At 39.5% G+C, this 23,887-nt stretch overlaps 1 protein-coding gene and 1 non-coding gene across 2 annotated transcripts in view; one reads left to right on the top strand and one right to left on the bottom strand.

The window, feature by feature from the left end:
- Positions 1 to 23,887, top strand: part of LPCAT3 (lysophosphatidylcholine acyltransferase 3) — a 29,859-nt gene that overhangs the window by 804 nt on the left and 5,168 nt on the right. Inside the window, exon 2 of the mRNA XM_027843309.1 lies at positions 23,062 to 23,169. Within this exon, the coding sequence (XP_027699110.1) occupies positions 23,062 to 23,169 (108 nt within the window). The remainder of the gene's footprint in view (positions 1 to 23,061; positions 23,170 to 23,887) is intronic.
- Positions 12,981 to 13,087, bottom strand: LOC114028993. The gene has a single exon (XR_003567431.1). It is a non-coding gene; the product is annotated as a U6 spliceosomal RNA (small nuclear RNA).

Below are 23,887 nucleotides of genomic sequence, written 5' to 3'. Positions count from 1 at the left end.
GTGTGTGTGTGTGTGTGTGTGTGTGTGTGTACTGTCCTTGGGTGTCTCGCTTTTCTCTCCCAGTTCAGCCCAATTCAACAGGCCAGGCCCCCACAGTCTGCAAGGCATAACCTCCCTGGCTTCCTTCAAGTCCCAAATAAAATCCCACCTCCTACGGGAAGCCTTCGTCAACCTCTCCTAATTCCAGTGCCTTCCCTCCTTTTATTATTTTCTATTTATCGTATATGTAGCTTGCTCTGTGTGTATTCGTTTTGCGTGTTGTTTCCTCCATTAGATTATAAGCTTCTTGAAGCAGGGACTGTCTTTTGCCTCCTTGTATACCCCAGAAACTGGCATATATAGTAGGTGCTTGGTGGTGGTTGTACTTCCTTTTTGAACAGGAACAAAATGACGTCACTGTGCTAGAGGCAAGTTTAACTGTGGCTGATCAGATAAATATGAACTCAGAATGTTCCACCACAGGTCGGGCACAGATAGTCTGTATGAACTTTTGGGGTGGGTTCTCTTAAGTTTTCTTATCTTGCGTTTCTCTTGAGCTGTTTCAGTTCTGCCTTGCTCATATAGCACAGCACCTTCACTGATGTGGGCACGCATGCCATGCTGAGCGGGTCTGTGCCAGTGTCTCCCATGTCACACAATCAATTCCAAAGTTCTTAAGAGAGACCTTGAGAATGTCCTTGTATCACTTCTTCTGACCACCACGTGAACACTTGTCCTGTGTGAGTTCTCCGTAAAATGGTCTTTTTGGCAGGCCTACATTTTGCATTCAGACACCATGTTGGGTGCATCTGAGTTGCCCTCTCTGAAGCAGAGTTTGAATGCTTGGCAGTTTAGTTCGAGAAAGGACCTCAGTGTCTGGTGTTTTATCCTGCCAGGTGACTTTCAGAATCTTCCTAAGACAATTCAAATGGGAGCAATTCAGTTTCCTGGCATGCGATGGTATACTGTCCAGGTTTCACAGACATACAACAGTGAGGTCAGCACAATGGCTTTGTAGACCTTCAGTTCAGCAGTCAATCTAATACCTCTTCTCTCCCATACTTTCCTTTGGAACCTCCCAAATACTGGGCTAACACTGGCAATTTGTGCATCAATCTCATTATCAATGTGTACATCCCTGGAAAATACACTACCAAGGTAAATGAACTTATCCATAGTATTCAAAACTTCTCCATTTGCTGTAACCAGTGGTTCCACATATGGATGGTGTGGTGGTGGCTGATGGAGCACCCTTGTTTTCTTGGCATTAACTGTTAGGCCTCTTAATAAATGTCTATTGTATTGAATTGCTAGCTGCTGGATCAGAGAGGTTAAAGACAGAAAACCACCAGAACCATTGCTCCCTGTAGCTTCTATCTATATTCTTCTGTGGCAAAGTAAACATGGTAATTTCAGGAGGGGAAAGGTCTTAACAACTGAAGTGAGCAGAACAGTCTTTGCTCAAGAAAAGGGCACCTGAGCTGGTGGACCTTGAAGGAAGCTAGAAATTCTCATAAGCAGATGGTGCCAAGTAAGGAAAACTGCCTTTGCTAAAGCCCGGGGACAGAAGATAGAATCTCAGTACATGAGATTCTATCTAGTATCAAACCAGTTAGGCTTGTGTGTGTAGTACGTGCAAGAATGTCACGTGAAATAAGTCTGGGAAAGTGTCCGTTATTTTTATACTATATCTATTTTTATATATCCCTCCCACCCGACACCGTAGAACTTGCTGGTATTGAAGGGAAAGGACTGATAGTCTCCTTTAAATAACCTTTAAATGTTATTCACAGATTTCTGCTGTGTGGACAGTTATGTTGAAAACACAGTATATTCATGTACTCACTAGCCAATATGACTGCCTTCTTTTACCATGTACATCAGGTCCTTCTACACGATTACAAAACATTCTTCTCCTTCACACCAATCTCTTGTCCTTAAGTGTTTTGTTTAAAGAGTTGAGGCTGTTTGCTGAAGAACATTTTTACATAGTGTACTAGCTTAGGATGTAAAGACGAACCAGACCTTAAAGCTCATCTAATCCAAGCCCTTCATATTGAGGATAAAACGGAGACCTAGAGTGGTTGGTTAATGACTTTCCTAGATTAATTCAAATCCAGGTCCTTTGACCGAAGTTCAGCACTCTTTATTGTACCATGCTATTTGTTAGCATTATTGACTGTCTAAGCAGCATTAAGAATGCCCTGTTTACTGGTTACAATGTGCTAGATGTGTTCATTCTAATCCCACTCTTTGTGACTCTTGTAGAGCATATCTCACCAGTCCTGTCTATGGGGTTTTCTTGGCAGTTACTGGAGTAGTTTGCCATTTCCTTCTCCGGTGGTTTAAGGCTAAACAGGTTAAAAAGTGACTTGCTCCAGGTCATACAGGTAGTAAGTGTCTGCTGCCAGATTTGAATTCAGGTCTTCCTGACTCCAGTCCTAGCACTCTATCCACTGAGCCATCTAGCTGCCTCCTACTATGCTGGCACATACTTTAAAAGATCTATGGTTTTGTGTAGAGGTCCTTTATAAAAGCAGATTGTAGACAATGTTTGAATTGCCTTAGCCAAAACAGAAATCAGCACCCAATGGTCAGCCCCCTTGGAATTTAACTTAGCTAGGGCTGGGGCCTCAGTTGCTAGGTCATTAGTAGCTTTTCTAGCTTGGAAGAAACAGCCACACCTTGGTCTCTTCTGACATCCTTTTTGGAGAACTTCCATGCCACAGTGAGGTGTTGGAGTAGCACTTGTAGTGGAAGATTGTGCTAGAGGCTGCGGAACAGTACAAAATGAGACAGTTTCTGTCCTAAACAAGCTTATAGTCTATTTAGTGGAGCAAGATTTTTGTTCATGGAATGTGTGCATGAAACTAGAGCAAGACATAATTAAATTCTGAATTGTGTGGTATGGGCTCTGCTAGAGAAATTCAGAGAAGGGAGGTAATGGTTGGATTAACTACTTAAAAAGGTGGGACTTCAACTGGGTTTTGAGAAATAGGTAAGATTTTGTTTGACTGAGAGGAATGAGGAGATGGCAGGCCACTGAATGAATAGTCATGGATTAGAATGGGCTGGTGAGTGGGTGTAAAGAGTGTAGTTGGATTGAAGGCTTGATAAGGTACAGCCAGATGGTACAAGGCTTTTCATGCCAGCTTGAGGAGTTTGGACCTAATCTAATAAGAAATAGTACATTACTAATAGATACTTGTGTTAATAGTGTTCTAGCAAAGCATATTTTTCAAAATCTAAATTATAGGTGTTATGTAAGTTCACTTTTAGGTTGATTAAAAATTAGTATTATCCTTTAGAATATAACTCAGATTTAGTATAACTAAGATAATGCCATTTTCCTTTACTCCAGGTATTTATCATGTTCCCTATGGATATTTTTCCCATCACTTTGAACTCTGTTTCAAGTCATGGTCCTTACTGCTGGTGGGCCAATTCTTATCTCCGCTGCTCTATCACTTCTGTCCTTTCACTCTCAGTTATCACCATCAGCATGTTTTACACAGCAGTGTTCCAAGTTCTTGGGTAGTCATATGTTGCCTTAATCATACATACACTCTTGTCCTCAATATTACCATTTTGTGTTCTAGGCCCATCTAACATATAGTAACCAGTAAAGAGGATATTATTTAAATTATTTAGAATTTTTTTTTTTATTATTTTTGGTGAGGCAGTTGGGGTTAAATGACTTGCCCAGGGTCACACAGCTAGATAGTGTCAAGCTTCTGAGGCCAGATTTGAACTCAGGTCCCCATGACTCTAAGGCCAGACCTCTATCCACTTCGCTACCTAGCTGCCCCAAAAGAGGATGTTCTTAATGCTGTTTAGACAGTCAGTAATGCTAACAAATACATGTAGACTCATACCACGTAAAATTGTGGGGTTTTTTTGTAAAGAAGTAACCATTTTGTGATACAATTAAAATTTTCATGCAGAAGCAGACCTCTTTATTTGTGGGAAAGAAGACACATAAAGCCACAGATTTTATGCACACAAGAAAGGTCACAGATTCAAGTGCTGATGTCCTTCCTTTACCCTAGGCACTCGGAAATAATGTATATTTGCTTCCACTGGGTAGATTAGCAATCAGCAAACTAAAAGTATGGTGTTAAGTTTTTTACTTTGTTCTTTCACACAGTTATCAAAGAAAAAAAATTGAAAGCCCTGTTACTGTGTACAACTCTTTGGTATCCCTTACTACCACCCCCAGTCAGAAGGGGAGACCACACCACCTTCTACCATGTAGAGATTAATTTGGGTTCAGAGTACCTCTTTTAAAAAAAATCATTTGCAATGTTAGGCCTACCAGTTAGTCATATATTATTACTGTGTGGATTATTTAAAATTAGTTCCATTTTCCTAACATCTAATTGATATTTCTGTGAAGGAAGGGAGAGTTACTTGAATAGGTGCAGTGTAATTCTCTTTGAATAAGGCAGTATATACTAACAGGATATCCTTCCCAACAGGAAGCCCAGGCCGGGCTCCACAGTATTTGGGGCTTTGTACAGCCCTAAGACACCTGAGTATCTTTTGGGGTGAAGAGTACGTGGTAGTACAGGAAAGGAGGGAGAAGAACACGGAGACAAAATTCACCCTGCTACTTAATGCCTACCTGGTTTACACCAGATTTCCAGCCTTTCCTTGAAGAGTCTAAAGCAGTAGTCCTCAACGTGTTGTCCAGGGACCCCTAGGAGTCCCTGAAACCCATTCAGGGGATTTGTGAGCTCGAAACCATTTTCATAATAATACTAAGATGTTTTCATTTCCACAGTAAATATCGATAGGTAGAACTCACCTAAACAAAAACTTTTTTGTGTGTTGGAGGGTCCTCAATAATTTTTGAGGGTATAAAGGGATCCTTGAGACCAAAAAGTTTGAGAACCACTGGCATAGGATGACGCTGTTTATCTCAGAGGAGTCACAGTTCTCCATGTGAATTGATTTTTAATTCATCATGTGTGTTAAGATACAGTGGGGTGGCTCAGTGGATAGAGTACTGGTCCTGGAGTCACGGGGACCTGAGTTCAAATGCGGCCTCAGACACTTGACACTTACTAGCTTTGTGACTCAGCACAAGTCACTTAACTCCAATTGCCTCACCACCACCATCACCACCCCCCCAAAAAAATACAGTGGGGTGAAGGGGAAATAACTTTGGACTTGGAGTCTGCCCTCCAAGCTGTACAACTTAATCTTGTTTAAAGTCTTTGAACCTCCATTTCCTCGTCTGTGTAATGTGCCTAATAAAACTTACACAAACCTTTAAAGTGCCTCTTTTGGAGAGGTTGAGAGAGGGCAGAGCAGCATTAAGGACTATGGTTTCATTTCAAAAGAGAGTTCCCAGTAAGAAAAGTCCCTCTACCACTGCAGAAAGATAGGTCACTGCTCTGCAAACAACAGCATGGAGAGTTAACTCCAGCCATTACATGCAGAGGCTGGACTCTTGAGGCCAGTTCTCTACCCACTCTACTTGATGCATCTGTGCAGTAGAGATAAAAACAGCTCTCATTTCCATAGCCCTTTAAGGTTTGCAGAGCACTTTCCCTCCAGCAGCCTTATGAGGTGAGTAGTACAACTATTTTTATACTCATTTTACAAATAAGGAAACTGAGCATCTGAGTGATTTACTTGCCCGTGACTCCATTGCTAGTAAATGTCCAGGGCAGCCAGATTTGAGCCTTCAGAGTTCTGAATCCAAGTCCAAGCTCTGTATATACAGTCACATAGACATTCTTTTTATAGTACTTTGGAAGTAGGGCCAGTGCTCCAAACAGATTAAAATTCACTCATCTGACACAGTTTTGGTCTGGACTCTTATGGGGGGGGGGGGCGCGTATCTGGAGATAAATGCTTTCTAGAATGTTCCTCCTTAACCTTTCCATTCTTTTGTTATGAAATTAGCATGTGGACACCTCCCAGCTTCTGAATCAGGGCTCTGGCCAAAATGTAGCAGATGGTCACCTGGTTCAGCACAGTAGGGCTCCTCTAGCTCTCTTCTTGGCCTGGAGCTGTGGTTTGGCACAGATAACATATCAGAGACTGCAGTGAGAGCTTCCTGAATTCATATCACACAAATTAGTGACTTTTAAGATCAAAGGAAGTCCTCTTCAGTCCAGCAACTACTTTCAGTTTTCTTAGGACTGAGATCATGTTAGGCTCCTTAGGAATCAAATCCGTACAATACTTGGTTCACTCCACTCCCCAAACACTACTCTCGGTCTTAGTGGCCTCAATAAGCGTCAACCTCTAAATCCCATGCTCTCATCCAAATACAGAAGAGGAAATATCTTCAGGCTGATCAGGTCTGTTTCCAAGTTCTTGACTTCTCACTCTTTCCACTGAAATTTCAAGTTCCCAATTTTTCATACCTCCTATTAGTAATTCCCTCCTAAACCTTCTCTTAATCCTCACCTTGACTGCCAGTCTCCATTTTTCACTATTTTCTTGCCCTAACTTTCCTTTCTTTCCTTCAAATTCTGGACCCTAGAGTTTTACACAGTTATCAGTTTTACACAGTTTTGGCTTCCACCCTTTATCCTTCTGCTATTCAAGCCTGCTAATCTTCAACCCTAGGTTACACCCTATCTGCCCGGCCTTCTCTGAACTATTTAATGTTACTAGAGGGAAGTATTTAATCCATGAGGACTGGGTCCACTACAAATTAATGTTCTCTAATATCTACTTTCTCTGCCCTATTTCAAGCTATCACCTTTAGTCTGGACTCCTATAATAGCTGTCAGATGCCAATCTCTCCCTTTTGTAAATCATTCTCTTTTTAATTATTAATTTTTAAAAATTTTTACTCATTTTACTTCCCAGTAATTATTCCAACCATAGTACCTTCCCTCATAACAAAAGCAACAGTTAAGCAAAAATGACTCCTACTGTGATATGAGAGTCTACCCTTTCATCTGACATTCTACTTTAATGGTCTTTCAACTCTTTTCTGAAAGTATGGCGGATGTTCCAACATCAGTCATCTGATCACACAATATTCATCATTATATTTGACTTGAATTCTATTTGGAGTGGGTTACCTTCACTTACATTATTATAGTTATCATGTATTCTTTGGTTGTTTGGGTTCTGCTTTTTTTATTCCTGATCAGTCAAATTTTTCATATTCGTTTCTTGTAGAACAGTAATCAATCATGTTAATACACCACCATTTGTTCAGACATTCTTGCAATTCATTCTTCACACAGCTAACCAAAATAAACTTCCTAAAACTCGGCTATGACCACATCACCTCCCTGCTTCCCCTAGAGAAAACACCAACTCCTTAATTTTCTATAAAAGGCCCACAACAATCTGCCTCTAGCTTAAACTCCAAGCTTCATTTCATATTATTCCTCTTTATACATCCTGTGCTCCAGCCAAACCCGACAGACTCCTTTCCACCCCAACCTTGGTAATATGATGTCGCCTGCAGGCCTTCCCCCATGCCTTGAATGTACACTGTCCCTCCTGACTTCAAAGTTCCTCATCATCTTCCCAGGTTCAGCTCTCAGGACCAGCCTTTTCTGATTTCTCACCACATAGCCCCATTGAAAGGGTTCTTTCCCTTCTCGTATAGTTTTTTAGCATACTTTTTCTAGATCTCCTTTACTACTTTACATTACTTTATCTTGTGTTGTTATACTTAATCTGTCTCTGGGATCTCATGTACACAATCCCCACCTTCCAGAGATCTTTTCAGCTGCTTTTGTACTAATTCTTTATTGGTTTCTGCCACCTTAGCTGCATTGCCAGGGCTGTGCTCCTACCTGAAAGATTTTTGTACTACTCAGTCCTCATTAGGTCTCTGGACCATCCCCATACTCATTACCCCAGTACCATTGAGTATCAATCAAGAGTACTGGCTCTAACCTTCAGGGCCTGTGGCCTGAAGGCCTGGGGTGGGGAACCTCAAGGTTGCAGGTTCCCCACCCCTGATCAAGGCAAATGCCATGAAATCCCAAAGACCCCAACCTTGACCCAGTGTTGCCTCTGGAGTGTGTGTCTCCAGGTTCCTTTTTTGTTTTTTGGCTGCCCTTTCTCCTCCTAAAGCTGCCTGGGCAGCTGTCCTTGTTGCTGCTTCATGAACTTGCATGTGCCTACAGCTCCTCTACCTGATTCCAACTTGGAACCAACTTGGAATACTGGGTGCTCCACTGCCTGCTTTTGCTTCCTCAGTACTTATCCCCTTGGAGGGGTTGGTCAGTGACCTCAGAAGTCTCTAGCCAGCCACCTTCCTGTCACACAGGATCTGGAAGATCCAAAGATATGTCACATGGAGAGGCAGCATGATATAATGGAAAGAACATGAACTTAGAATCAGAAAAATCCTCTTAGTGGCCATGGGATATGAGCCCTTTCCTCCGGATTCTCTCCCTGTCTTTTCCTCAAACCCCCACTCCCACTTCGTTCTAGTGACCTCCCCCTAAAAAGAAAAAATTATCTTGTATCTATTTCTGTATATATACACCTGTATTGCATGTTTCCCTCAAGCAGAAAGTAAGTCTCTTGAGGGCTGGGTCTGTTTTGATTTTACCAGTTTATCCCTAGCACCTAGTAGTTCCTGGTACATAATTGGCACTTAAGTGCATATTGATTGATTATATTTTTTATTTATCCCTGCCCTCTGCTCTTCTCTTCACTATCACTACCACCCCCCATCTTCCTCATAAGTTCCATGAGAGTAAAGACTATAATTTTATTTTATCTTTGTATTCAAAGTATCTTGCACATGGTAGATGCTTAATAAATGAGGGGATTGTTATGTGGTACCCAAAGGTTTTTTAGAGCCATAAAAAATAAAATGGCAAGGCCCACCTGACAGTAGTTAAACATTAAGTAAATAAATGGGATTTCTGACTAGTTATATAGCAAGCATCTGAGCAGGTTCTGCTGCTGGGCTGCTAACTTCTACATTTCTTAATCTTTCCTCTACATTCACAGCCACAAGTTTCTTCAGTCTCTAAAGCTTCCTGTTTCAGCATTGTTTTTCCAGCCACTCCTTTTTCTCTCTACTCTGCATGTTATAAAATCCACAGTAACAGAACTTTAAAAATCTTAAAGTCATTTCATTGACTAGCCCTATACTAAAAAAGTCCCTTAAATATAAATCAGAAAGTGGGTTGGAAAAAAATGCACATCTACTTGACTGATACAAAGTTTTCCTCTTATGCTTCCTCATGACTTGGAGGGGAGTCTGATTTCTCAAAGGCTATGTCAACCATAGTATAAGCTCTAGCAGGTCCTACCTTACTGGAAAGACTATAATCCTTGCACCAGACTGCCTGCTCTGTGAGGCTAGCATGGCCAAGTACAGAGAGGCTTCTCAGTGGGCTTCTCACTTGGTAATGAGTTCTGTGACCAAATGGAACAATGAGGAATACAAAATGGCCAATGATCCTATGATTCCCTTTGGTTTTGCAGTGATACTAGCAGAATGGAAGAAAGGGGGTCAGAGAGGACCAACAGTCAAGCAGTTCTTAGACAATGTATAAAACTTAAGCTGGCTATTAGTACTCTTTGTTTGAGATCCTTCACCAGTGAACAAGTGGTTATACTACTAGAGCAACTGGGTCATATCAATCTTGAAATTCTTGCTATAAATGAAACCAGAAACCACAGGAAAATTACAGCCAGGTGGAAGTCTAATACAACTCTTTTTTTTTTTAATTAATTTATTTTGATTTATCAACAATCACATAAACTTTTGAGTTTTAAATTTTTCTCCCCCTCCCTCCTTGTCTCCCTCCCCAATCTGATATAGGCTCTACATATACATTCCTAGTAAACATATTTTCACATTAGTGGTGTTGTAAGGAAGAATTAGAACCAATAGGAGAAACCGCAAGAAAGAGAAAACGGGACAAAACAGAACAAAAAAAAAATAGCAAACAATATGCTTCGATCTGCATTCAAACTCCATAATTCTTTCTTTGGATGTGGACAGCATTTTCCATCATGAGACCTTTGGAGATATCTTAGATCCTTGTATTGCTGAGAAGGGTTAAGTTTATCGATATCAGTCATTGCACAATGTGGCTGTTACTGCCTTCTCCTGGTTCTGCTCACTTCACTCAGCATCAGAGCATACAGGGCCTTCCAGGTTTTTCTGAAGTCAGCCTGTTCATCATTTCTTATAGCACAGTAGTATTCCATTACATTCATATAACACAACTTGTTGAGCCATTCCCCAATTGATGGGCATCCTCTCATTTTCTAATTCTTTGCCACCACAAAAAGAGCTGCTATAAATATTTTTGTACATGTGGGTGTCATATTCATTTCTTAAGCTATACCTTCACTTCCACCTGTCCAGTGATCTCATAATATAGATTTTTAAAAAGAGAGGAAAGGTATTGGTCAGTTTTGCTGCTTTTTTTTCTCTTCCTCTTTTTCTTTGTTCTTTAAAAAAAAAAATCTCATTTTATGGGATGGTTCTCTGAGGGGTAGAGGAAGAGATACAGGAGCAAATTTAAACAATGTAAAAACAAAAGCTATCAATAAAAAATTTTTCTTAAAAAAAAAAATGAGAGGGAGGGGTGGAAAGCAGTTTAGCAAACCAACCAACACATCACCAAAGTTTGGTGATCCCTGCAACAGTTTACTTATGAGGAAGGAGGAGTAAGCCATCTTTTTTGTTTTTGTTTTTGTTTTTTTTTTAAATCTAGTTTAGTCTCTGGAGAGGCAAGAGAAGAATGTTCAGAGCTAACATTTTTCTGGTGCTTGCAGGTTTACAGTATCTCAGTTAGCTTTACAGTGTGTGTACTCGCCTGCGAATGTTTAGTACAGGAGACAGACAAGTGCAAAATAAACTGACTCGTTGAGTTTTTGACCCAGGAGGGAGTTGGGGGTTTTGTTGTTGTTGTTGTTTTTTTTTTTAACGTGTTAGTACTAAGTCATCCCATTCTCCACTGTCTACATTTATATCAGTCAGTCAGTAATTAACTTTGGAACTCAAGTTATCAAGTTAGAACAATAAGTGCTTTAGGAGTTCAATCAATAAGCATTTATTGAGTGCTTGCTATATACAAGGTCCTGTTCAAGAACAGTACCTTGTTGATACAAACACAAAAATGACATAATCAGTTTCAGGTGGTATGGCCAATGAAGACTTCCCAGAAGAACTGGAGATGAGATTTGGATAAGCCAAGGGTAGATGTGAGGGCAGGACAGTGCAAGGGGAGAAACCAATTCAACAAATTCTTAAGTGCCTGCTAGACATTCATCCAGATATCCTATTGGTATCTCCAACTCAACATGTCCAAAATAGAACTCGTTTTCTTTCACCCTAAATTCATTTCCCTTACCTTCAAACATTCCCTATTTCTGTGGAGAATACCATCCTTCTAGAAAATCAAGTTCACAACCTAAGTTGTTCTAATGATTGCCTCTCCCTCATAGCCCCTCCACTAATATCCAGTCAGTTGCCAGATCTTAGCAATCCTAATTCCATAATATCTCTAACATCTGTCCCCTTTCTCTTTCTTTTTTCACTCATAGCCACCACTCTAAATCACCTGTACCATCTCTCAGCTGGACTACTGCAATAGTTTTTTCAGTGACCTGTAATTAGTCTCCCTGCTTCCAGTCTGTCTTTTTGAATCCATCCCCCATACAACTGTCAAATTAATATTCCTAAGAAATAGATCTGACCACATCACTCCCTTATTCAAAAAATGTGTGTGCGCTCCTCTATTCCCTCCATAATAGGGGTGTTTAACTTGGGTCCATGGATTTCAGGGGTGACTGTGAACATGGATGGGAATAAATTACTTCTTTATTTCAGTATAATTCATTTGTAATCCTATGTGTTTTTTTGCATTTAAAATTATTCTAAAAAGAGAGAAAACATTCTTTTGCATCACTCCACATTGAGAACACAACTCTCGCCAGACTTTGTGCCCATGACACCAAAAAAGGGCAAGAGCCCAAGTTCTGAAATAAAATACAAACAGCCTGGCATTTAAAAAAAATTTTAGTTTTGTTGATGCCTTTTGTTTTTTAAATTGCAGTAATTTCTATACCATATACCGTGCTCTGAAAAGCAGAACCATGAAGGGAAAACAAGCCTTCTGTTGGCTGCTTCCAGCAGGGGATGCTCCATCCTGCCTTTGTAGCCCCCACCTCTTGGGTGACAGCAGGGCAGTAGCTCCCATCGTTTGTTCTGTTTCTCAGTGATTCAGAGTTTAGCTTCTTTTCCGTGTCCTTTTTATTTATGTTATTGTGATTACTGTGTACATTCTTCTGGTTCTGCTTATTAACTCTATATCAGTTCATATAAATCTCACGTTTTGCTGAACTCGTTATTCTTCTGCTTCATTATAATCTATTACCCTCATAAAATTATAGATCAAGAGCTGGAGGTTATCTCAGAACTATCTGGTCCATCATTTTACAGATAAGGACAGTGAAGTCCAGGGAGGTTGAGATTTGTGTGAGGTCTCACAGGCAGCACACATTAGAAATAGGATTCAAACCCAGATCCATTTTCCTCTTGCCACTGGCAGTAGGCTGCCTCCCACTATTCAGCCATTCCTCAGTAAATGGGCATCTACTTGTTTCCAGTTCTTTACTGCCACCAAAAAATGCTGCTATGAATATTGGGACATGTATGGGACCTTTCATTTTAGCTTTTACTTCCTTGAATTACCTGGATTAGAGGGTATGAACAGTTCAGTCATTTCTCTTGTACCATTCCAAATTGGTCTCCAGAATGGTCAGACCAGTTCATACCTTTATTGTGACAGTAGATTAGTGTTCCTGTCTTCCTATTGCTATCACTCCAACATTGACTTTGCTGGGCATGAGGTAAAACCTCAAAGTTATTTTAATATGCCTTTCTCTTATTTGTAGTGATGTGGCACATATCTTCATATGGGTGTTGGTAGTTTGCTATTCTTTAGAAAACTTCCTATCCTTTAATCTCTTCAAGACATTTACATTAATTTTGTTTATGCAAAATTTAAAATTATATGTAATAAAAAATTCTTTTTTAAATAGTGAAACATTTTACAATTTTGCCTGTCTTCCTTTACCCTGTGGCATTGTTCATCTTTTCTGTCCATTCCAGTTTTAGTAAATATGCTCTGGAAGAAAGCACTTAGCCTAGCATTTTAAACCTCCAAGATTTGACTCCTGCCTGTTTTCAGACTTATTTCCCATTGGGATGATGAGAGCTAGCATCCATAATGTGCTCCATGTCTCATCTTAACTCTTAGCCTTACTGTAATACTGAGAGCTAGATGCTATAGATAGGTATTTTTATCTTTATTTTACAGATAAGGAAATTGAGGCTCTTAGAGATTAAGTGACTGGCTTGTGATCATACTGCTAGTAGTTGTGTAGCAAGATTGGAGCTCAGGATTTCTGCTCCAAGTCTAGCCCTCTCCTATGCCATGCTGCTTCTCTCAAATTGTAGGATTTTCGAGTTAGAAGGAGTCTTACAGATCATCTTTTCCAAGCCTCTCTTTTGCAGTGTCCTCTATGTCACCCACATACTGTCATGAGTAGCCACAGAAGCTTGAGGTAGGTTACATAGTGTCTTATTGAAGACATATTTTGGGGAAAGTGATTAGAGCAGTTTGACTTAAGCCAAGGCTTTGTGTGTATTCTCTCATTTGACAAACATGTGCCTACTGTGTGCATTTCAGAACACTGTGATAGGTAAGCACTGGGAAAGATAACAAGTTTAGGACAGTCACCATGTGAGTGTTAGTAGCCTTTTACCCCTTTCCTTCCACTCTGTCCCTGTCAGTAGAGAAAAGGAAGGACACTACTGCATAGGACTGAGACTATTTTGTATTTTTTGTTGTTTCATGGGATACTGTGACCAAAAATTCATGACCTAGTCACGAGCTTACTAATGTTGAGCCTCTCCATATTGAGTTAAGCAGACAGTGATCAAGACCGTACTTGAAAGCCTTTCCAAACTGAAAAAACCCATCCTAACGTAAAGAAGGATAACCATTTGTCAAATATGATGCAGCTGGAATTGTTGTACGCGTCTGCTGGGTTGGACTAGCTGGTCTCAATGGTTCCTTCCAACCCTGTGAGGTTAATAGGAAACATTTCAGTAGCAAATCACTGGGGTCAAGACTGGGTATGAGAAACTAGAGGGAGAGAGGGGTTAAAGAAAAGGCCCAAAGAACCAAAAGTTAAAAATAAAAATGAAGAGTAGGTTTAGTGAGTGGAAGAGGTGGAAGGATAGAGAGGTCAGAGTGTAGAATTTTAAAGTTTCAGCTTTGAGAAGTTCATACAATTCGTTGAGAGAGTATGTGGGATCTCGGTATTCTTCTAGTTTAACACTTAGCTAAGAGTTCCCCTTTACAACATACCAAACAAGTGATCATCCAGCCTCAGCTTGAGGAGGAATCCTCTGCTTCCCAAGACAACCCATTCACTTGGGGATATTCTAACTGTTAGCAAGTTTTTTCTTTACAACAAGGTTACATCTGTCTCTTTAAAATTTCTTCCCATTGTTCCTAGTTCTGTTCTCAGTGATCAAGCAGAATAAATCTAGTCCTTTTTCAAAATAGTAGCCCTTCACATATTTAAAGATAGCTACCTTTCCCAAGTCTTCTCATCCCTAGGTCACACATCCCCATTTTCTTTATTACTGTTAACTCCAATATTGAGCATACAGTTCACTCAGTCCTTTAGAAGCTTTTCAGATGTTTGACCATGCCTATCCCATATTGGACTTGGGAAGCTGATTTTTTTAACTTACTTGTAGGAATTTAAATATATTCCTATTGAATTTAATCTTACTAGATTCAATCCAATACTCCCAGCTGAAAATACTTTTTTTGCATCTTGAATCTGCCATCCAGTATTTTAGTTATCTTTTCCAATTTTGTGTCATCTGCAAATATGATAAGTATGCTCTTTATCCAGATGATTTCAAAAAATGTTGAACAGCAAAGTGCCAAGAACAGATCCCTGTGGCACTCCACAGAAAATCTCCTTTCAAGTTAACATTAAGGACCAGACTCCAGCCATTCAACCAGTTCTAAATCTTACCTAATTTTGCTGTCATCTAATCTCCATCTCTTTGTCTTTTCCACTATAAGAGAGTTTGTATCAAATGTAATCCTAATGGCTGGCATACACCACATTCTCCTAAGTTTAGAATGCTGTCAGAAAAGGCTAAAGCTATCTTTTCTAGATTTTTAGTCACCATACCTTTCTTCCCTTTGTTTTTGAAAATCTGATTAGGTCCTGCCAGCTTAGGTAATGGAGGAGTGAGTGAGGCTTGTTCTGCAAGGGCTGCACTGTCAAGATAGCATGCAGGTGAGATCAAAGGGGAAGTAAATACGTTCTAATTCATGAAAGATATATGGGAAAAACAGTTCCCATAAGTCTTCATAGATGCCTTATAAATTACCCACCTGTGTCTTTTTGGGTTGATTACATTTTTTCTGTGTGTGGCTTTTCCATTTATTTTTCTTTCAAGTAGTTTATACAGATGGCAGTGTCCTTAGGAAAGAAGAATGTATAGAATATTGAAGGAATCTTTTCTCTGTTTCTTTTTCTGGTGACTTAATGAGGGGGGGAAATGGCAGAAACCCGCTAGGCAGTTCTCTATGTGCAAAGTCCTAAAAGAGAGGTAAGTCCTTAAAAGGGTATGAAAATGGGGGGCAGCTAGGTGGCTCAGTGGAAAGAGCACCAGCCCTGAAGTCATGAATACCTGAGTTCAAATCCAGCCTCAGACCAAACACTTGTCACTTACTAGCTGTGTGACCCTGGGCAAGTCACTTAACCCCAATTGCCTAAAAACAACAACAGAAAAAGGCTATGAAAATGAAGGAGAAGACAGGAGCGTTCCATCTGGGCAGGAATATACAATGAATGCCCAGTTAGATAATTGTAATACAGAGTTGAGTGTGGTTGAATAAAGAAAGGGGAAGAAAAAAAAAAAAGCACAGCATACTTTAAAAATTCTGAGGAGGGAAGGACCATTTCTTCCTCTTGCTTCTTCCTCTGCTGAGCACAAAAGAATCCTGTCCACAGTAGTTCTCCAAAAATGAGAGATTTGTTTTCCTTCCACCCCCCAAATGAAATCTTTTTTTTAAAAGGAAACTTTTGTATTAGATAAGTGAAGCAAATCCCTGCATTGCTCATATCCAAAAAATATATATCTCCATCTACAATCTATGGCTCTCTGTTAGGCCTGTTTGCTGAATGGGCATTACCTCAGTCAAAGTGAGAACCTGAAAAGACCTTAGTTTAAAAGGGCCAGGGTCTTTCATTGCATCCTGGACCATTTCCAGTCATCCTGATGAATATCTGGCCACTAGATCCAGATGGCTCTGGAGGAGAAAGTGAGGCTGGTGACCTTGCACAGCCTTCCCTCACTCAAATCAAAGTCATGTCATTATCTCCCTGATGTCATGGTCCTCTTTGAGAATGAAGGACAAACACAATGCAACAATGGCTCTCTCTTAGGAGGTAGGGAATGTGCTTTATGTTTAGTCCTGGAATCATGGCTGGTCATTTCACTCATCGGTTTTCAGGTCTTTTGAAGTTGTGGTGCTCACTTCATTCTACATCATTTCATAGAGGTCTTTCTAGTTTCTCTAAAACCATCCATTTCACTATTTCACATAGGGGAAGAGAAGGGAATACCCATTTATTGGGGAATGGCTGAACAAGTTATGATATGTGGTGGTGGAATGCTAGTGCTGTAAATCATTGAAGGGAATAGTTTCAGAGGAACTTGGAAAGACTTACATGAACTGATGCAAAGTAAAGTGAACAGAACCAGGAGAACAGTTTATATAGTAACAACTATAATGTAAAGGCAAACAACTTTAAAAGATTTAGAAACTTTGATCAACACAATGACCAACCCCAATTCCAGAGGACTCCTGCTAAAACATGGATTCAGAGTGCAAATTGAGTAATGTATGTTTTGTTTTTGGTTTTGGTTTTTCCCTGGTTAATGCAGGAATTTATTTTGCTTAACTATATGCGTCTGTGATGGGTTTTTAAATTTCCTTTCTCGTTGAGGAAGGAAAGGAGAGGTGGAAGGGAGAGAATTCAGGACTGAAAATAAGATTGAATTAAAAAAAATTATTTGGAGCAGTCTTTCATATGGTGTTAATAGTTTGCAGTTCTTTTGAGGAACTGCTTATTCATATCCATTTACCCTTTGGAACATCTGTGTCTTTTTGGGGACAGCTCGGTGGCACAATGGATAGAGCACCAGCCCTGCAGTCAGGAGGACCTGAGTTCAAATCTGGCCTCAGACAGTTGACACCAACTAGCCATGTGACCCTGGGCAAGTTGCTTAACCCCATTGCCTAGTCTTCCACCTCCCCCCCACCCAAAAAAAAAACCACAATTAATATCCTATAATAATTTCATTTCTTCAGTTCCTTAAGTGGATCCATTGGCCATTTTCTTTTGTCCCAAGAAAATTCAGGTTTTGTTTCTGGTGCTTTTGTTGTTGTTTATGTTGGGTTTTTTCTAATGGTATTTCTGCCTTTTCTTTGAAGCCTTTTTTTTTTATGTTTCAACTCTGCTTTTCATTTTTGAAATGTGGCTTTTTCTAAAAATAATTTTCTTTTGAAAGTTTCTGGTACTTTTCCTTCTTTTTGGCTTTTTTTGTTGCTGTTTTTGAGAGGCTATTGAAGAGCTAGGCTTGCTGGCAACAAGCCTCTTATTCTTCCATCTCTATAAGAAGTCTCCTGCTGCTGTTATCTACATTCATTTGTGGTTTTATGCTTGTTTGTCTTAGGCAGTGAAATAGAGGTGCTCCGAAAGGAATGACAGATATGAAGAATTCTTATCTGACAAAAATGAGAGGGCAAAGAACAACAAACATAATTACTACAGCAGTTTAAGTAAAGAAATGTATATCGCAGTAGTTAACTCACTGATTATTTCATGATTTTAAATTATTTTAATGGTATTTTTTCTTGCTCCTCTCCTAGTTTTTGTTAATAATATATCAAAATTGTCATATTTTAAAAATTTCTTTTGTATCCTGCTACTTTGCTGAAGCAATTGTCTCAACTTTTTTTGTTGACTTAGGATTTCTATGTAAACCATCATATAATCTAGAAAGATAAGTTTATCTTCTCTTTCCAAAAGATCATTGGCTTGGGAGTCTGAAGATATAAGTTTAAATTCTGCCTCTGGTTACTATTTGTGTGACCTTGGGAAAGTCACTTAGCCTATCTAAGCCTCAGTTTCCTCAACTATAAAATGAAGAAGTTGAACCAGATAAATCTCTCAGGTCCCTTCCAACTCTCGAGTTATGAGCCTATGATCCAGCACATATTTAACTTCCATTTCTTTATTGCAACAGCTGGCATGGGCAACCTTGTTTCATGCCTTTTTATAAAGTTTCTGTTATTTCTCTGTTAAAAATAATGTATGCTTTTGGGCATATTAGTGAAAACAACCTCTAGACTGATTTGTCAGTAAATGCAGTAATACATTTAACGAAAGAATTTCTATGCTACTAGTTTCCAATTTAGGAAAGGATAAAAATGGAGAAAGCACATTATAAACCCAAATCACTAATGAACATTGAGGCAAAAGAAAAAAGAAATACCAGCAAAGAGATTGTGGCACTATATTTTTTAAAAAATTTTTTACATGATCTTTCATATTTAGGCCATATGTTATCTATTTGGGGCTTATTGTTGGTTTGTGATATAAAATGTTGGTGTAAATATAATTTCTGCCCAACTACTTTCTTGTTCTTCTGGTAAGTTTTTGTCATTAGGAAATCCTTAGCCCAGGAGTTGGTATCCTTGGGCCTATGCAACACTAGACCACTATGTTGGGTTTCTTCTGCTTGACTAACCTAGTCTCTCAATCACCAGCTTTTCTGTTTTGTTTTGTTTTTAATAGTTTTGATTACTGCCTTATGGTATAACTTGAGATCTGGTGATGCTACATCTCTTTCATTGCTACATTTTTCTTTGTTTCGCATGAGATTCTTCACCTTTTGCCTCCAGATGAATTTAAGTGCAGCCCATCCATGAACAATGAAGAGTTTTCTAATTTTTAACGTAGGGGAGACCAAGGTTGGCAGATCTCTTGAGCTTAGCAGTTCAGAGCTTCTTTTGTCTGTGCCAATCAGTTGTCCACATCAAATCTCAATTGAACTTGTTTGGGAATTATCGATCTGTTTTCCATTAGGATATTAAAGGTGTTTTGTTTTTTGTGATGTTACTCAGTGTTCATTGTGATTCTGTGCTAAGCACCTTCCCACCCTCTTCTGAACAAAAAAAGTATTTGCTATCCAGATGTAAGATTTCTGTCTTATCCATAAGCCTCTTCCACATGCCCATATTTGTAATGAAGTCCCTGAGAATTAAAGTATATTGACTTCCCTCCTTTGAGTAGGGAAGTGAAGAATTAGGGGTGGGTCATGTTGTCTACACTGTCAAATACAAAAAACCCTGATTATATCTTGACAGACAGGAAACAACTGGTTATTGATATAGGGGCAAAGAAAAAGTTGACTGAAACAAAAGGCAGATATCAAGACACAAATTGTAGGTGACTGAGAAGTTTCCTGTCAACTTGACAAATTCAACAGTCCCTTAATATCCTAATGGGTGAGTGTGTCGCATGGCCAGCTATATCTAGCTGGCCCTAGCCATGCTTTATTTTCTACCCTGGCCATTTTCTTGCCATCTTCCCTGCCTGCTGTACCCTTAGCTTCACCTCACTTTCCAGATCTGGACTGTAATAAATTCAATACTACTATCTTTACTGGAATGGAATGTCAATCAGTTCCCACATAGATCTACTCACCATTGTTTCCTAACCACATTCCCTAGCCAAAATACCCCACCCTGGCAGCCATTGCCCTATGTATGTTGTCTACCCTATTAGAATACAAACTTAAGTGTAGGACTCCTTTTTTGTATTTGCGTCCTCAGCACTTACCACAGTGAGCTTGGGACATGATGAGTGATTACTAGTGCGCCTTCATTCATTTATTCATTTGAAAGATATTAAGACTGCTGAATGTGATTCTTAGAGAAAATACCTATTTTAAGGCTTCCGTGGGACTTATGAAAAACTGATCATGTATTAAAGATAAAAGTAATCAAACAAATCCAGAAAGACAGAATCATAAACAGACCACAGCATATTAAAAATTGTAATCAGTAGAGGAAATATGAACAAAAGATGAGGACCTAAAACAACACCCTAAATAAAGATTAAGTCAAAGGCTGAACCAAATAATAAAAACAGATTGCTGAGTAGTTTTGCTTAACTCTTACTCTTTGTAACAAGAGGATTCAATGTTGGGAAGGTGGTTTATATTGGGAAGTGACTGTGCTGTAAAAAGAATCACCAACAAAACTTAAACATTTAAGTATATGTTCATTTAACTTGGAAGATCTTAGTTCTTCATAGAATTTCTCTATCTCCTCATCCTCTGCAACTGCAGAGAAGCTTCAGTTATTTTTCCTAGTGGTCTCTTTACAAATGCTTGTCATGAATAACTGCAATACAAGATGACCAAGTATCCAAGTATCCAGTGAAATGGGGTTTCTTGTGGCCTTTGTACACATAATAAACCCGACTGACTCTGAGGAAGATCATTCCATTTAACTGCAACATCTTTCTAGTTGCTTTGTAGTGAGTGTCAATATTGATGCAAATCGGTTCAGAAGTACATCTACTACGTGGTCACTGGAGTAGAATCTCACTCTTAAAATATCTTAGTTAACATTTGTAGATAGTCTAAAAACTAGGCAGTTCTTAGCACTCTCAAACCCCCTTTCTCCAAGGGGACTGCCCAGGACCACAGCCCTCTCTTATTTTTGTTTCATGGGTTGTCATACTCAAGGGGAATTCATCACCTAATGATACACCAACCTACTGATAATAAGCTACTCCATACACAGTCAGGTGGGTCCTTAGAAAGTAGACACAGCCTGTTGCTGAAACCATATTTGAAACCTTTCCAGCCTGGGTAGGAAGTGCCAAAGCATGCAATCTGTTTACATAACCTTTGAGAAGCTAGGGCATCCTTGTGCCACAATGAGTCATCAGACTTCATAGGAAACTAGAAATCCTTAAGGAGCCTATGAAAGAGCTGCTGAAAGCTCTTTCATAGAGTCCTGAGCCACCTTTAATGATGTGGTATCCTGATATAAACCTCAGTTCCTATAATCTTCCCTTTGCTTACCTATTGAGTATGCCTGTGATTTGACCCAGATCTAACTTCATTGTAGATCCACTTGGGCATCTTTTTTTTTTTTTTTTTTTTTTTTTTTTTTTTTTTTTTTTTTTGGTGAGGCAATTGGGGTTAAGTGACTTGCCCAAGGTCACACAGCTAGGACGTGTCAAGTGTTTGGTCTGAGGCCGGATTTGAACTCAGGTCCTCCTGACTTCAGGGCCGGTGCTCTATCCACTGCACCACCTAGCTGCCCCTTCTTGGGCATCTTAAGGTTGCATCTTTACTAAGTTTTTCCCCAAATGGTGGAATGAGTCAAAACTCCCAAAAGTGTACCATAAATGTTATTTTTAAATTTTTATTTATATACACATATTTACATATATAAATTTATCCTGCATTATCACACCCTGTGCTGTACCTGTGATATAAGCATACAGTCAGTGTGCCTAAGCTGGTATGTATTGCGGCTACTACCTGAATTTGTCCAAGTTTACCTAATTGTCTGTTCACCAAAATGGCCTTAGGCTCTGCTTGGCATGGGTGGTCTGAAAGTGTCTATATTATAGAGCTGGCAGTCAATTATCTTGATTTCTCTTTCCTACTCCATCACTAATTTACATTTATCTAGTCTCTTCTGATTTGCCATATATGCAAATGACAATGACTGCCATATCATCTTGGCTGCCTAGGCCTTAGTGAGATAATGGATAGCTTCAGTGGATTATCTAAGTGTCCTAGAGCTTAGGACCAGGATCTTTAATAATTCCTTAAATATTCACTCTTGAAACAAACTCAGCCTCAACCTACTGTCTCCAGAGGACAGTTGCTCCATGGCACAAAATGAGTATTACAGTTGAGCCGCATATTGACTACATATGCCTTGGCCTTCATATTTTTATACACATTGTAGATAACAGCTCTATGTGTTATTCATTTAATAGTAAACATTAAGCACTGACTATGTTTTAGGCACTGTGCCAAGTGTTGGGGATATAAAGAAAGGCAAAAGACAAGTCCCCTGCCCTCAAGGAGCATGGGGTGTATAATGAAGCTAGGTAGCAAATGATTAGATGAATGCCCTGGGAGCCCCTCCCTAAATGAAGAATCTGGGAGAAGCAATTGCAATTTCAATGTCCACTCTAGTGGCGGGGGGGTCTCAGGGGCAGAGATTATTAACAAATGTGACTTTCAGGATTGATGTGATCTTGTAGGATGATGACTTTCTGGAGATCACGATGAAGTTCAGGATTGCATGGAGCTGAGGAGATATGGTTTGTTCCTTAAAACAACAACAAAAAATGTTTTGTTTCTATTATATGTATCAGTGCCAAGATATGGGTTTTCCCCCCCACACATTTAACTAGTATGACTCATACCACCATGATACGTGAAACTCTGTTGAAGTAAGGTATAATAATGTAGGATAAAGTTTGTGGTATGTATTTGGGAATTATACCATTTACGGAAAAAAATTTAGTTAAAGAAACAACCTTAATATACTCAAGTGGATACACACAAAACCTTTCTCAAGGCCCAAGTTGGTAACACTCTGAAATTAACTCTTTTCTGCTAAAATTTTTTATAGAAAAGAATTTGTTTCTGGGGATTTGTTTCTTTTATTTTCCTTTCTCTCTCTCTCTCTCTCTGTGTCTCACTCTTTTGGCTAGGCAATGGGGTTAAGTGACTTCCCCACGATTACACAGCTAGTGTCTGTCTTGAGGCCAAATTTGAACTCAGGTCCGTCCTCCTGACTCTAGGGCCAGTGCTGTATCCACTGTGCCACATAGCTGTCCCTGGACCTCATCATCAATATATACATAATATCAGAGTTTTTTTCCTGTGCTAGTTGTATCATGCCAGAGAATCTTACCTAGCTGGATAGCTGGGGTGGTAATCTTTTCATCTCTTCTTCTCTCCAGGATACCCCTTAGCCTTGTTTTATCGACAGTTCCTTTTCTACAAGGATTGCTACCTCATCCATCTCTTCCACATTGTTACGGGCCTCTCAATTGCCTATTTTAACTTTGGTAAGTGACCTGAGATAACAACAGTGTCCTCATTTGTAAAATACTCACTTATATTAAGAATTTAGGAAATGAAAGAGGGATATAAACACAGTCACTTTAAGGAGGCTCTGGTGGATAAGGAAATATTCTCTTGAGAAGCAGGTTTGTGTAGAGGGGAATACTGATTCCTCTTTTTGCCTCAAAATAGCTAACCATCCCATTTTTTTTCCCTCCAATGTTTCCCAGAAAAGAGTGCTGAGTGGTTTCCCTCAGCTTATCCCATCTGGAAGTTTGATCCCCCTTTGGCCCTAAAGAAACCTGTGACTGTGAGACTCAACTCTGAATCCCTGTCAGGGTTCTTCCCTTAATACAGCCAACTTTCAGTTTTTACCTCAAAACTGAGGCCAAAGGTCATTCCATCTGTGTGAGCAGACTAAAATCAGGTCCTCTGGTCCCAAACCTTTATTGGTCCCAAACCAGTTGGCAAGTAAAGAGTCAAAAGAAACAACCTTGGAATGGTATAAGTGACATCAGAAAGAAGCAACCCCAGCTTGACCATGGGACCTTCCTCAAAGCGTTCATCTACACTACAGGCTAGATCCTCAGCAGGTTCCGTTCTCAGTAACTAATGAGTGACCTCACTGAGCTGCCGGTCTTTTACAGAAATAATGTTCTAGCTAACCTAAATTTAGCTCTCATGGCCAAAGGGAAATCAAAAATAATGTTCTGAAACTGAATC

The sequence above is a fragment of the Vombatus ursinus genome, unplaced genomic scaffold, assembly GCF_900497805.2.
Source record: "Vombatus ursinus unplaced genomic scaffold, bare-nosed wombat genome assembly UNPS02014906.1, whole genome shotgun sequence".
Classification (NCBI taxonomy): Eukaryota; Metazoa; Chordata; class Mammalia; order Diprotodontia; family Vombatidae; genus Vombatus; species Vombatus ursinus.
This window is presented reverse-complemented; position numbering and strand designations above follow the sequence as displayed.